The sequence below is a fragment of the Mytilus edulis genome, chromosome 9 (genome assembly GCF_963676685.1).
Source record: "Mytilus edulis chromosome 9, xbMytEdul2.2, whole genome shotgun sequence".
In the NCBI taxonomy this organism is placed as follows: domain Eukaryota; kingdom Metazoa; phylum Mollusca; class Bivalvia; order Mytilida; family Mytilidae; genus Mytilus; species Mytilus edulis.
Genome location: NC_092352.1, coordinates 25,642,101 through 25,656,882, shown reverse-complemented (window position 1 = coordinate 25,656,882; position 14,782 = coordinate 25,642,101). Strand labels below are relative to the sequence as shown.

The following is a 14,782-nucleotide window of genomic DNA, read 5'->3' as shown; positions in this document are numbered from 1 at the left end:
CTTAAAACTGATGAAAGCAAATAATCATTTGTAAAATTCTTCTGATAATAATACATCAATCTGTCCTGAAGTTGCAATAAATGTTTTGTTTTCAGTTGCCAGTGAAATTACATAACAACAGCTTTACATGGCACTGCAAGGGTAAACATTATTTAAAGATAGTACATCTCTCCTTCATTTCTAGTTCAACATATTTTTTCAACTTTGTTCTGGTCTTATATCAAGACTTTTCATCAAAATATTTGTTTAATGACATCTGCTCATATACAGAAATAATTCTACCTCCTGTGATTGCAGGTGCTTGGATCTAATGTAATTAATCAGTGTAGTTATATTGATCAATTTCTTCAATTTGTGTCTAATATGTAAAAGTACATAGCTAAAAGTTCATTTAGACATTTGTAAATATGCTACATTAACAATAATAACTTATTGAAGTGCTACAGAAATCTTCTTAATTCTGAGAACTGCATGAACTGCATAATATGTAATTCATTTTCTTTGAATCTTACATTCAAAATTACAGGATAACTTGCAGACATTTTTTAATGAATATTGATGGGTTCACTCCATTTGCATTCAGGAAACTTTAGTGCTTCTGTGGTAATATTGTTACTTGGTGACTAGCTCATTCATGTTAACTCCTCGGAATTCCACCCAGATGTGTGTTTGTCAAATTTTTAAAGGATAAGTCACATTCAATAAATTACTGAAAATATCAACTCACTGTACTCCTTTAAAGAGCACTAGCTGTCAAATTCATGTTCACAGATTTTAATCAAATTCTCATATTTTATTTATAACAATTTAAAACATTTATCCAAACAATTAAAAGTCTAAAATAATGAACAGAGCACGGGTAGAAAAGATGTAGCTTGGTTTCGTGTGTAATTTAGTCAAGACGCCATCAAATCATTTATCGAGTTGACCTCTAAAATCATCCGATGACCATAAGTGATGTAAACATAAATAAAGATATAAATAGATTAAGCAAACTCGTGCTGTTGGATTATTCTAGGTCTATTTAATATCATATTAAAGATGAAAAATAAATAAATATCATTGTTTTTACCTGTATAAGAATGATATTTTGTGGATCGAATCAGTCAATCAAATGATTTACATTTGTTTCACTTTCAATGTTGACATTCTTTTCCTTTAAATAACTTTACACATACAATTCATGTGTTATTCATCTCAAACTAAGGGGTTAAATTGAAGTTCACATGAATACAGATTCAATGAGGTCGAATTATTCACTTGCAAGTGAATAATTCATAGTCAATGTTTTTTAGCATATTTTGTCAAAATTGAACCATACTGGGTGCTAAAAGTGAATTATTATTTCACTATTTGCATTTCATTAATTTAACATGCAAAGAAAATCAAGAATTCATCTAGGTTTTTTCAAAAATATTTCTATTTTGAAAAAAGAGACCTTATTGTGCAAGGAAAATCAAGTAACCATATGGGGACAAATTCTTCCTTCTTTTTTTATATTTTTTGGAAAAAGTAACCTTGACCTGTGACCCAAACATTAATAGGCCCTTCATTCCGATCAAGCATGGGAAACTCAAGTAACCATCACGACCTATTTCTGGTAACAGTGACCTTAACCTTTGACCCAAAAAATAACAGGTCACTACCTCCTTCACTGTATCTTCCATCTGTATAAGTTTCATTCAAATCAAACAAGAGAAACTTAATTTACCATCAGGAAACCTTTCTTCCAGAAACTGTCTATCTTTAGTAACAGTGACCTTGACCTTTAACTTATTGGCCCAAATATTAAAAGGCTTTTCCCTCTCCCTTCCTTACCTGTCCAGTAGCTGCCACATGACCAGATATACCAATATGGATAGGAAAACGAGGTTCTGCTGGCCTGAAATTAAATAAAATCAAACATCAAGGTTTATTTGACAATAATGGAAACAAAATGCTGGTTTCCTCGTTATCACTTTGTCATTTTGGGGCCTTTTGCAGCTTAAATACTGCAGGGTATAAAAGTTTTCCTCATTGTTGAAGTTAAGTGACCTATAATAGTTGCATCAACTTCATTTGGTTTCTGATGGATTGTTTTCTAATTGGCAATCATATACCATATCTTCATATATTTTTTATATTGATATATGCACTATTTGATAGTTTTCTATTGCAGTAACATTTCTCTAATATTCTTATAGCATTGGGTAAATGTGCTGGGGTACAATAGGAACTATCTAACTGCTTAAAAAGCAACCATACTTTACTATCATGATCTAGAAACAGTGCAAACTGACAATTACAGTCATCACACTGAAGCCTCAATGACAAACAAATTAATAAATGGCTTAATGATTTTGCTTATCAGTATGTATCTTAAACTAACACATTTAAAATCACTCTTTGCCAATAAAAGTTAAACTGTACAAATATACTATAGGCTTTTTTTTCAAAATCAATTCTCTTTAATCAATAAACAGTTTGTCTTCTATATGTTATAGAACCCCAGTTAATTTGTATTTAATAGGCAGATAATAGGGTTGAGTTGTCTGGTACACTTAGATAACTGGTATTTATTGACATGTCCCCATAATGTATCAAGCTAGCTGTTGACACTTAAACCAAAGACTAGGATAAAAACGTGAGAGCAAATATGACCTTATCTAAATTTATACCTTATTGACGTGCAGATCAAATAATTGACACTATTTTTGTAGGATAAAAAATTTGAATAAAAAAGCCATGTAATATATAATCTCATCCTGACAAAAAAGACTCTAACAATAAGCTTTTTGGTCTTACTTATCAGTCATTTTGTCTCGAAGATTGGCAAAATCAATAAAAAAAAATCCACTTAACCTAACTTGATTTGTGTATCAATGTGATATTCAATCAGTGTCAAGATTAGCCAGGACGTTCCACAACAATATTATCATAGAATACAGATTCAGTCAGTTCCAAGGATAAAGCTACCATTTGATAAGATTGCGATTTCAAAAAATATTTTTGTAGAAATTTAGCTATGGTACATATTCCAGATTTCTATAACAACATTCAATCTGACTATCATGATAATACTAGATATAACATGATTGACCATTTTATCTTTTACAAATTTTCTTGTAAACAAATTAGAAGATACCATGGTGGCAATCAAAAATCATTTGTCAATGAAAAACAAACAACTCCATGACAGGCGGAAATATGATATAAAGACATTTATTGGTTAACAAAATAATACCAAGAAACTAAAGACTGAGCAACAAAAACTCTCCTTAATACTGGGTGAACTTGCAGTGCTCTTCGAAGGTAAATGATGCTCATGAGTCATGACCTAAAATCTCAAATGTTTACTCAAATGGTAAACTAACTGCAGAGACATGATAAAGAGAAATGAAGACAAGATTGAGAAATAACAAATTGAGCTTGTTCATGATAACTATAGCACAGACATCTTAAATGATCAACCAATTCATGATGGTGTCAATTCAAATTTTTGAGAAATGAATTGCATGATCTCAAATTTGCTGTCAAGCTGTCAAGTACGCTTGGTTAATTGTCATTTAAGACATTAACTTCTACTAAGATACATCCAATGATTTCATTATTTTTATTTTGGTATATTTGATATTTTTGTATGCTCTTAATGTATCACTATCTACTATACTTTATGTGATAATTGACAAAGGGTTGTAACTTGTCAATTGACAATTCCTGCTAAGTTGACTTATTTGTAGATCTTATATGAGAAATTAACTAGCTATTTTAACTCTCCCTCTATTTCTATTGTAGTTTTTGCCAAAACACAAGAAAACAGTAAAAATCAGTGTTCAAGGGCAATCACTCTTATTTTGAGTATCATTTTTCACCTTTTCACAATTTCTTTCTATCTATTGTAAGTTTCTGCCAATAAAAATTGCTTTGATGGAGTTCTGTAAGAGGACTTTTAAATTCAATAGCCATCAATTCATAGATAGCTACTTTATGAATTTAAAGAATATACCATTGAACAAATGCATTAAGTAAAACCATATCTGTGATCCGGCATTACAATAGATGAGCTGTAAAGGTTGCATTTATTACCATATAAAATTTCTTAGTTTTCTGATAGAATTTTTGATTTAGAATTTTTTAAAGAAAACATCAAACATTTCTATTGTACACAAGCCAATAATTCAATACATAATATGTAATATTGTTTATATCCCTCTGGTAACATCAATCAGTGAAACCTATTCTGTTTCATTATTACAAAGAACTCAATCAATATATTTGATACAAAATATACAAAAATGGGTACAATCACCGGAGAGTAAAAAAAATCCATTAACCCAGTTTATAATATATCATTGCGAAATCAGGACAAAAAAACTAATCTGACTTAATGATACAAGTCAGAAATGAATGGTGGAATATTTCACTATATCTCAAAGTCATGTTACATTCAAGATAGAGCATGAATGTTTCTTGGCAAGAGAAATAAGGAAACTACAAAAATATGCATAAAAAAATATTAATTTTGGGGCTTTTTGTTTACAGTGACATTTGAGATTCTTTACATCATTGTTGGAATCAAACTTTGTTTATATTAGCCTGATATTTTGATGTTTAATTTTTGAACCTCTATAAAATAGAAAGTCAATCATTAAAACTGTAAGACTATTTTAGAACACCAAACCTGCTTCATACTACAACATAACATTCCTCTATAGCTAGCAATAGGCTAGATTATTTTATCAGATAATCTTTTTGAAAGAAAGGAATTCAAAATGCAACTCTAACGAGTGATTTGGCTTATGATATTGTGATATGGGCAAGGCCTCTATGAAGTGCAAATAAAAAAATTAAAAAATATCTTTTAGCTTACACACTTCATGCATGCAGTTTTCACCACAAAAAGACTCAAGTTATATCTATAGCTAGCATCTGTTTCTTTGATTGTCAGAATTTTTCTATACTTGATTGGTATATGTATATGCTAAACTTTCACCAAGATGTCATTAAATCAATATCAATTAGATATCCTGCATTTAGCATGCTTAACCATCAAATAAGTCAAAATAGCTGAATGATCCTTTCCTAAATTATTGTAATTTATCTTTTTGCATTTATCATAATATCTTGGTGTAAATAAGATATCGCTCTCATGGTTTTAGTGAAAATTTAGAAATGATTGCGATGTTTTTGTTATTGCGAAAAATTCAACTGGGTTATATTATAATTGCAATAAGTTAAACTCACCTTTTGAAATTTTTTATATGAATTAAATAGGATTTTTCTCACTATCTCAAAAAATTTAAAATCAAATTTTAGTCCAAAATGACAAAATTGCAGTAATAAATGACTGCAATAATTTCTGACATTACAGTATGTAATACCAGTATTTACCATTCTCTATTGAAGGTATCATTATTGTCAAAGTCTGTATGATATACCAGTACTTACCATTCTCTATTGAAGGTATCACTATTGTCAAAGTCTGTATGATATACCAGTACTTACCATTCTCTATTGAAGGTATCACTATTGTCAAAGTCTGTATGTAATACCAGTACTTACCATTCTCTATTGAAGGTATCACTATTGTCAAAGTCTGTATGATATACCAGTATTTACCATTCTCTATTGAAGGTATCACTATTGTCAAAGTCTGTATGAGATACCAGTACTTACCATTCTCTATTGAAGGTATCACTATTGTCAAAGTCTGTATGTAAAACCAGTACTTACCATTCTCTATTGAAGGTATCACTATTGTCAAAGTCTGTATGATATACCAGTACTTACCATTCTCTATTGAAGGTATCACTATTGTCAAAGTCTGTATGTAATACCAGTACTTACCATTCTCTATTGAAGGTATCACTATTGTCAAAGTCTGTATGTAATACCAGTACTTCGTTACCATTCTCTATTGAAGGTATCACTATTGTCAAAGTCTGTATGATATACCAGTACTTACCATTCTCTATTGAAGGTATCATCATCGTCAAAGTCTGTATGTAATACCAGTACTTACCATTCTCTATTGAAGGTATCACTATTGTCAAAGTCTGTATGATATACCAGTATTTACCATTCTCTATTGAAGGTATCATTATTGTCAAAGTCTGTATGTAATACCAGTACTTACCATTCTCTATTGAAGGTATCACTATTGTCAAAGTCTGTATGATATACCAGTACTTACCATTCTCTATTGAAGGTATCATTATTGTCAAAGTCTGTATGATATACCAGTACTTACCATTCTCTATTGAAGGTATCACTATTGTCAAAGTCTGTATGTTCTAAATCAAACACTTGACAAAAACTACCCTGGAAAAGACAGACAATTTCTATGTTATTGACAGGTTATTTTATGGTTACGAATGAACCTAAAATATTTTTCTATGATAAATAGGACAATGAAATAATTGTACATCACACTGCTACAGACTAGGATTGACATATTCTTTCAAAAAAATAGTTTTGAAGGTCATCAGGACAGACAGCATATTAAGCTCTAACTTAAAATAAGTGGAACATTTGATAAAAAAACAAGTCTGAAAAAAACACATCTATGGTGGATTCAGTATAACATGAGGGATTTTTGTGGGTACAGTTAAATCAAGAATTTAAATGATCAATGAAAAATCAATTTTCAATAATAATTGCTTTCATGTAGACTTTGGAAAACCCTGAAATCAAACATTCACAAACAAGAATGTGTCCATAGTACATGGATGCCCCACTCGCACTAGTAATTTCTATGTTTAGTGGACCGTGAAATTGGGGTAAAAACTCTAATTTGGCACGGAGGACGGACGCACAGACAAACGGATGCACAGACAAATGGACACACAGACCAGAAAACATAGTGCCCCTCTACTATAGTAGGTGGGGCATAAAAAAAAAGGTTTTCTAAATCCATGAAAATTGGTATCCACTATATTAATGCTCAAGTAAGAAGTGTAATTTTGTTATATTTCAGTTCTCTCTAAAAAAAACATTGGGTATTAAATCAAATAATGATGATACAACCATAATAATGTTTAAAACCATAACATCTTCCTATCATCTACAATCAGATAGGAAAAGCAACTCTAAAAAAACTACATGAAATATATGTTCCATCAACCATACAAATTGTATCTTTTCATGATATACTTTATTTAAATTGAAAGAACTAAGACTAATATGACTATAAAATAAGTGAATATTGAAATGTAATAAACAAAATGAACTGCTAAATCAAGCTGCATTTCTTGGAAGGTTTCCTATAAAAAAAAAAGCCTTTTTCCTTTCTTATGCATTAAGACTCTTTTATGCCCTTTTCCATCTTACCAAATCTTTAAACGTGGGAATTATTGCATGTAATTAAAAGTTTAAACATGCAGTACACAATTGATACATGTAGTACAAATTTGATACATGTAATACAAAGTTTATACATGTAGTACAAAGTTTATACATGTAGTACAAAGTTTATACATGTAGTACAAAGTTTATACATGTAGTACAAAGTTTAAACTTGTAGAAAAAGTTGATATATGTAGTTCACAGTTTAAAAATGTAACACAAGAACATGTTTACAGAATTTAACAAATCATCAATTATCTAGCTATGTAACTTTTGTTGTTCCTTTCATTGGAAGTTTTCAATTAACTTGTTACCTCCCCTTTATAAGACATTAAAAGTGCATTCCCTCAAATATACATTTTGGAATTAATTATCATTCTAAAAAGACTTAATTAAGTTGCCCTTGTAAACTACATTGTGCAATTATATTACAGTTCTTGAAAATAAACTTTTACCTAATTAAAATTGTTTAAAAAAATGAAGTTCCAATGATAGAACACAAACTGTTCCATCCAAATCATATATATTACATGTAAAAGAGCAAATTTATTACCGTTAATGTACCAATGCCTGAATGAATCTGATGAGGTTTACTAAAAAACTATATGCTGACATTAATAAGCATGAATCATCTTAAACTTTAATGATGCAGAATGCAGAAACGAGAAATGAAAATGACTGCCAAAATTACAACAAAAACTTCAGATATATTTTCTTAAATCCTTTTGCAAATAAAAACTATGAACCAGAACATATACTACTAATTAATACACGATATCTTTCATGATATCTTTGCCAAATATTAAAGCTAACATGTTTCTTGCATCTACTGAATAAGCAAGTTTATTAGTTTAGAAATCAATAAGGGTACGCTGTTATTAATATGGTGTCGGTTGCTTCAACGCTATATTTGTAAGCTCTTTCTTTTACTGTTACTCCATAATTCTTATAAACTTCCATATTTTACATTCCCCACCTAAATAAAAGTTTGTGATAACATGCAAGGCAAAAAGTCTGGATGCACACTATCTTGTCAACTTGGATTTGCAATAAATGAAGCAAAATATCATAAATTGCAACAGATTTTAATATGATTCGACAAAAGAGAAGAAATCAGTTAATGAGAGAATATAATTAAGTTATGTTATGTCTGAGAGGCAAAATAGTCCTCTAGATAAAGACACAGAGTGCAAGTTGCCATCATCTATATGATATTTCATAGTTCCATTGTCATTTGTTTGCATTCAAACTTTCCTTCAATATGAATAATGATTTAACTGTTTTTGATAGTTATACAAACAGTACAGAACAGGCAGAGTGCCTATTAATGTCTGAAATTTAATGCCGATAATTAGCTTTATTTGGAAATATCTAAAATATTTTTGTGATAAAAGAGTTTACAATTTCTCTGTGTTTACCTATCAGACACTGACAGTCAGCCATTATACTTAACAACCATATGTCAGGGTTACACTAAACAATTCCTAATCATCATTATGCCTTTTTCAGATAAGCACAGTGTTCTTCAGCATAAAGAGTATAACAAGCATCTACGATAACAGAGTAAACGGGAAATTGGAAGTCAAGTACGAAGCCAGCAAAGCATTATAACATTTAAATTCACATGAAATCAGGAAGCATTTCAGATGTTTTCCAATGGATAAAATATTAGAAAAGGAAGAATCCTTTCAAACTGTAGCTAAAATTGTCTTTTAATGATTTCTAGAGGGTTTTGAATAATATGTCCTTATTATCCAATCTAACTATATGTCCTTATTGTCCTATCTTGCTGTAACTTCCTTATTTTCTAACTATATCTGAAAATCTTTACAAATTGATACTTAATTCAAAGTTAAGAGTCATTTTTATACATGAATGGCCACCAAATTGAATGAATCCAAAATAATGCGCATATGAGACGAAAGCTTTATTAAACTAGTATTACAATATAAATGAATGATACCAAGTTCACTGCCCAGGACACACTTCTGGAATAACCTTCTTCAGGTACATTCAAGATCAAAAGTATGGAAAGCCAAAAGGTTAATTATCCTCGACTAACTAAATGACTAGTTCATTGTTAGAGTCCCCTGAAGAATAAAATTGAGAATGGACATAGGGAACGTGTCAAAGAGACAACAACTCGACCAAAGGGCAGAAGAACACAGCAGAAGGCCACAAATGGTCTTCAACACAGCAAGGTGTTCAGTCTTAGTAAATCTCAATTATATATAGTCCTATGAGTTTTGAGTAACTTTGGTCAATTGTCTCATCAATGTTTACACCTCACAAATTTCATAAGAAAATTTAAAAATCAGATATTTAAATCATGTCATTACTTGAAAGCCTCGGTCATAAACATTATGGATGGATAAAAAACAATAAAAACAGATCACCTTGTTCATGGACACACACAAAAAACTAATATCTTGAAATTTGATACAATGGCATTCTACTACTAGGATGATCAACAGTTTAGAATATCATGAGTTATGATCCACTAAGACCTTTATTGGGGAGAAGGATTTATATTGTACAATAAAGACTTAGTATAATGTTTTATGTACAAATATATTTGAATGATTAACAGTAAAGAATATTATGATCCACTAATAGAAATGGGAGAATAGAATTTATATTGAACAATCAAATAGTATAAGACTTAGTATACTGTTCAATGTACTGTGTAAGAAGTGAGAATAGTGCATCTACAAAAAAGATTATAATGAAGAGGAATCTGTGAGCTCTGTTATTGTGCAGTTATGATGATTGGTTTCACAATATCAGTGGCTAGTAGGAAAATGCTGAAATTTTTTTATCACATGTTACATTGGAAAAATACACTACAAAGGCATGCATGGAGATTTTGTGTGAAGCCCAACTTTATCCCTACTTTTATAGACAAGAATTAGTTAATCTGCAGTCATGCATTTAGTTAACATAGAATTTATTTACTGTTGCAGAGTTCACACTATGTTCTAAAAAAGGGGGGAACTGCGAGCTTATGCATACCTTGCTAAAATTATTTGTTTAACGGGAAGTTGATATGAGATGATCTGAAAATGCATGGATTACCCAGACAGACAGATGGGGGTAAAAACGTATACCCCACCTTTGAAGTGGGCATATCAAAATGTGACAATACAATATAAAACTGAGCCGACTTCCAGTAATTAATCCAGAATTAAGACTTAAATAATTATATTTGATATTCAGATATGTAACAGATATCAGTGCTAATACATAGGCGGAAATTGTCAGCTAATTGTATAGAGGATCTTCACATGAATACTATATCATTATTAATTTCAGAATGGTTATACGTATTATATAAATTCAAAGGCTTTCAGGCTAGTTAAATTGGAAAACACTGTTATCAAGTTTTAAAAGAATATTCTATGATAAATTTAAGTTGAAACTTTAGCCTCAGAAAAGTTCACTGGAGTGCTTTTTGTAATTAATTTCTTAATGTTTGTAAAAAAATATTCAGAAAGATGTTCATTTTTCCATAAAAAATAGATCACTAGACAATTTTGCTAAAATGTTTTTGAAAAAACACCATTTGTAATAGATTATAGCAATTACCCTGTAAGATTATTAGTTAGTTCCTTGATTGAAAAAAGATGATATTTTAACCTAAACAAATTGATTTTCTCATTTAAACTGAATTCTTATGCCTTTCAAGTGCTTATCAAATAAAATTGTACCTCCCTTTAGAGACAAAACCACTTGTACTTGTTCAAAACATGCAATAGATAAAAAAAATTATAGAGTGAACTAAAAATAAAATACATGTTATAATCAAACAGTGGCTTGAAATTTTGTTCATGAATTTAAATTATTAGGACCTAAATGTAAGGATCTTCCAAATAGTAACCACCCCCTCCCACTGCATAAGGTTCAGTAAGTTGTTCCATACAACATGTTAAAGTACTGGTCAGGTGTCAGATATAGATATAAAAATATAAAATAATGCGTTTGTTAAGTAATGGTACTAAAATAATATTGTGAAACCAATCCATACAAGTACAAAGATGTGCATATTACTCTATTATAAACATTCACCACTTTGCGTTTTAGATGAAAATCTCTGTTTTTTGCCTGAAATATAAAATTGAAAGCTCACTAAGCATACAAACATACATTCATGCTAACACAGTGCAGTGCAAACGGATAAAAATACTGATGATAAAACCATTCCTAATGGAATAAAATGAACAAATTAATGACCAGATCAATAGCTGTTGATGTTGATACAGGATACATAAAGCATTAATTACAAATTAAATGTAAATACGGTACAATTAAATCAAAGTCCTTTTGTCAGTAAAGGTGTTACAAATCAGACGTAAAATTATAAGTTTCATACATGATGAATTTGTTTTTCCTTACCTCTTTCAAAATTAGATTCAAGTACAGACACATAAAGATATGCAATCACAAGAGCATGCAACGTAAATCATAGTTAAGCAATGAATTAACAGATAAGCATGCATGTAAAATAGCATGCTTTACATGAAAGATAGGATATATGTGTAAAAAAAATTAGTGACACATGTTGCAGCCCATTAACATGCTACATTAAGAAACTTTAGTGCAAGGGCTCTTATGTTGGATAAAACTATGTTCCTTTTAACTGTCAAAGATTATTTCAAATCAACTGAGCCAATTTTTTTTCCAAAAATTCAAAAATCTGTATATATAGTTTTGGCTTTTAAACATGCAACTAATTTATATTTCCATTTATATGAAGGATATTTCATCCTTAACATGTAATAATACCATGCTATGACAAAAGATAGTTTTAAGAAAAAACAAAAAAGGTTATGGGGTTTCCATGACACAAAATCAGTTCATGCACAGCAAAAAAAACACAAAAAAATGAAGAAACAGCACTTTTATTGCTACTCTTCATCTCAAAGTGACAGTGAGGCACCTTATTCAACCCCTGATTTTAGGTGGAGTTTATTTTTTATTAATCTTTTGTTTTCCATTGTAAGTGTTTTATGGACTGTTGTTAGCCTGTCTTTTTTAATCATCTTTTGGAATGTTGTGTCTTACTTTCATTGTTTTTGCACTGTCACGGAATAGAAGTTCCTTCATAATATAAGTTCCAAATGGAAAAACTATTCTGTAATATTATTTCCACAGGAATAAATATTACAGTAGATGTTCCTAACGGAATAAATAGTATAGAATATTTGTTCCGACAGGTACAGGTATTATGACTTTGTTTATAATAAAGTTTCCACTGGAACTTGTTAGGTGGAACAAATATACGTTGACAGCACCATCATAACTTCTAACTTTTTTACATTCTAAGAGTAAATATCAAGCACTAGCCAGGAAGAGGTAGTGACTATCTTCCTACAACTGTTTTTTTTTACATAATTTGATCAAAATGACTAAAAAAATCATTCTCAATCTTCTACATCTTCTCATCATTACAACCACATCAAATATATACCAAACTTTACATTCATTAATAACATATTGTCAGTTTTACCCCTTAAGAAACATAAGGATATAGTTGTTAGCTGATGAGAATTGAAGTTAATTTTCTATTATAAATATTTTTTTTAAAATTAAGAAGGATTGGTGGAGGGAATTTAACTATTTTTGAAAACTTCAAACAACAGCTCACAGTGATTTTTGTTACGGTACTTATATTTAGCACTCAGACAACCCCTAAGCCACGGCCATTCCTACAACTTTAATCAAGCAGTAATGATGAATAATATTATGGTTTTAAGTTTTCCAAATGAAGCTTTATCAAAGAAAGGCAATTTGGCCTTAACAAATTTAGCATGTTTCAAATGTGTAAAAATTTGGGATGGTTCTGTCATTACTTTTACAATAATCTTTTTATAAAAACATTTCCGACAACAAAAGTATTAAGCATTGACTGTATTATATGGAAAGTTAACCTTTTATGTCATAAACAGTTTACTTCTTTTTAAATCTGAATAATCAAATTCCTTTTTACATGGTTTACATAAAGCGAAGGGTTGTTGCTTTGTGTGAATGGCGTCGTCAATAACAGTAAAAATACCTTGTGGGATTCAGGATTACTTTTAAACGGAAACAATGGATATTTAACAACACAGATAAATATTCATCTTAAGCTCTCTAAGGATGCAATATACATTTATACCTTGTATATAAATTGGTTGTATTTGGACTGTAAAATGTCAGCTTCATTTAAAGAAGTCAAAGTGTGTTCAAATGATAGCATATAAATGACGATATAAGAATGGCTCGTGGGAGAAATGGACAATAAATTGCTTCCAATAATTCTAATAAGTCAACTTTACTTTCAGGATTAAGAAATTTATTTTGTAAAATAAAAATATTTGACGTAGGAAAATAACATTTTTCACTTTAATATCACCAAGATTACGTCAAGCAAAACAGTAAAATTTAATCAAATTTCCTTATACATGTATAAAAATTTCTTATGGAAGCTCATATTTCATTTTCACATAAAAATTTCCTTCTATTCCATGCTATAAATCCTTTATATGAAAACATAATAAGATCTCATAGTTTACAAATATATCTTATCTAAAAAAAATATTATTACATGATTTTAGCATTTCCTGTTATGGAAAGTAGTCTAGAGTTCTGACATAATCATATATTGAAATGATGCACAAAAAAATCATTAGTTCTTTTGATCATTAAAATTGAGAAAGGAAATGGGGAATGTGTCAAAGAGACAACAACCAACAACATTACATTTTCAAATGTTCTAATTTTCCCTTTTTATTACTTTATCCATGTTTAAACTCTGCCAAAAACATTTCTTAGTCTTATTACGGTCAATCTACATTTAACCTGCGGTCAATCTACATTTAACCTGAGCTATCACAGATTTTCATAAGATTTTGATATTCAAAAATAATATATACTTTTTTGAATTATATACATTTGTATAGAATGCATGTAAAATTGATGAAAACAAGAATGTGTCCTCAGTACACGAATGCCCCACTCGCACTATCATTTTCTATGTTCAGTGGACCGTGAAATTGGGGTAAAATCTCTAATTTGGCATTAAAATTAGAAAGATCATATCATAGGGAACATGTGTACCAAGTTTGAAGTCGATTGGACTTCAACTTCATCAAAAACTACCTTGACCAAAAACTTTAACCTGAAGCGGGACAGACGGACGGACGAACGGACAGATGGACGGACGAACGAACGGACAGACGGACAGACGCACAGACCAGAAAACATAATGCCCCTCTACTATCGTAGGTGGGGCATAAATATACTGTCTTAAACTTACTGTATCTCAAATTCAATTGGTATGATTTACTAGTTTTCGATTTAAGCTTTACAGAGCTATAAAATTATGCATATTTTGAAGTTAGGAGATCATTTTATTTCATGATAGGATCCATTTTAAATATACTGTACACAAAACAAAGATGGTGACCCTTGAAAATTTCAA

At 30.1% G+C, this 14,782-nt stretch overlaps 1 protein-coding gene across 4 annotated transcripts in view; it reads right to left on the bottom strand.

The window, feature by feature from the left end:
• The window catches only part of LOC139487897 (dual 3',5'-cyclic-AMP and -GMP phosphodiesterase 11-like), a 93,624-nt gene that overhangs the window by 32,682 nt on the left and 46,160 nt on the right, over nucleotides 1-14,782 (bottom strand). For 2 of the 4 annotated variants that reach the window (XM_071273097.1, XM_071273099.1), the window contains 3 exons: nucleotides 11,389-11,424; nucleotides 6,230-6,300; nucleotides 1,819-1,882 (listed from right to left, as the gene is read on the bottom strand). In XM_071273097.1, the coding sequence (XP_071129198.1) occupies nucleotides 1,819-1,882; nucleotides 6,230-6,300; nucleotides 11,389-11,424 (171 nt within the window). The remainder of the gene's footprint in view (nucleotides 1-1,818; nucleotides 1,883-6,229; nucleotides 6,301-11,388; nucleotides 11,425-14,782) is intronic. The other 2 variants (XM_071273098.1, XM_071273100.1) reach the window with 1 other exon arrangement.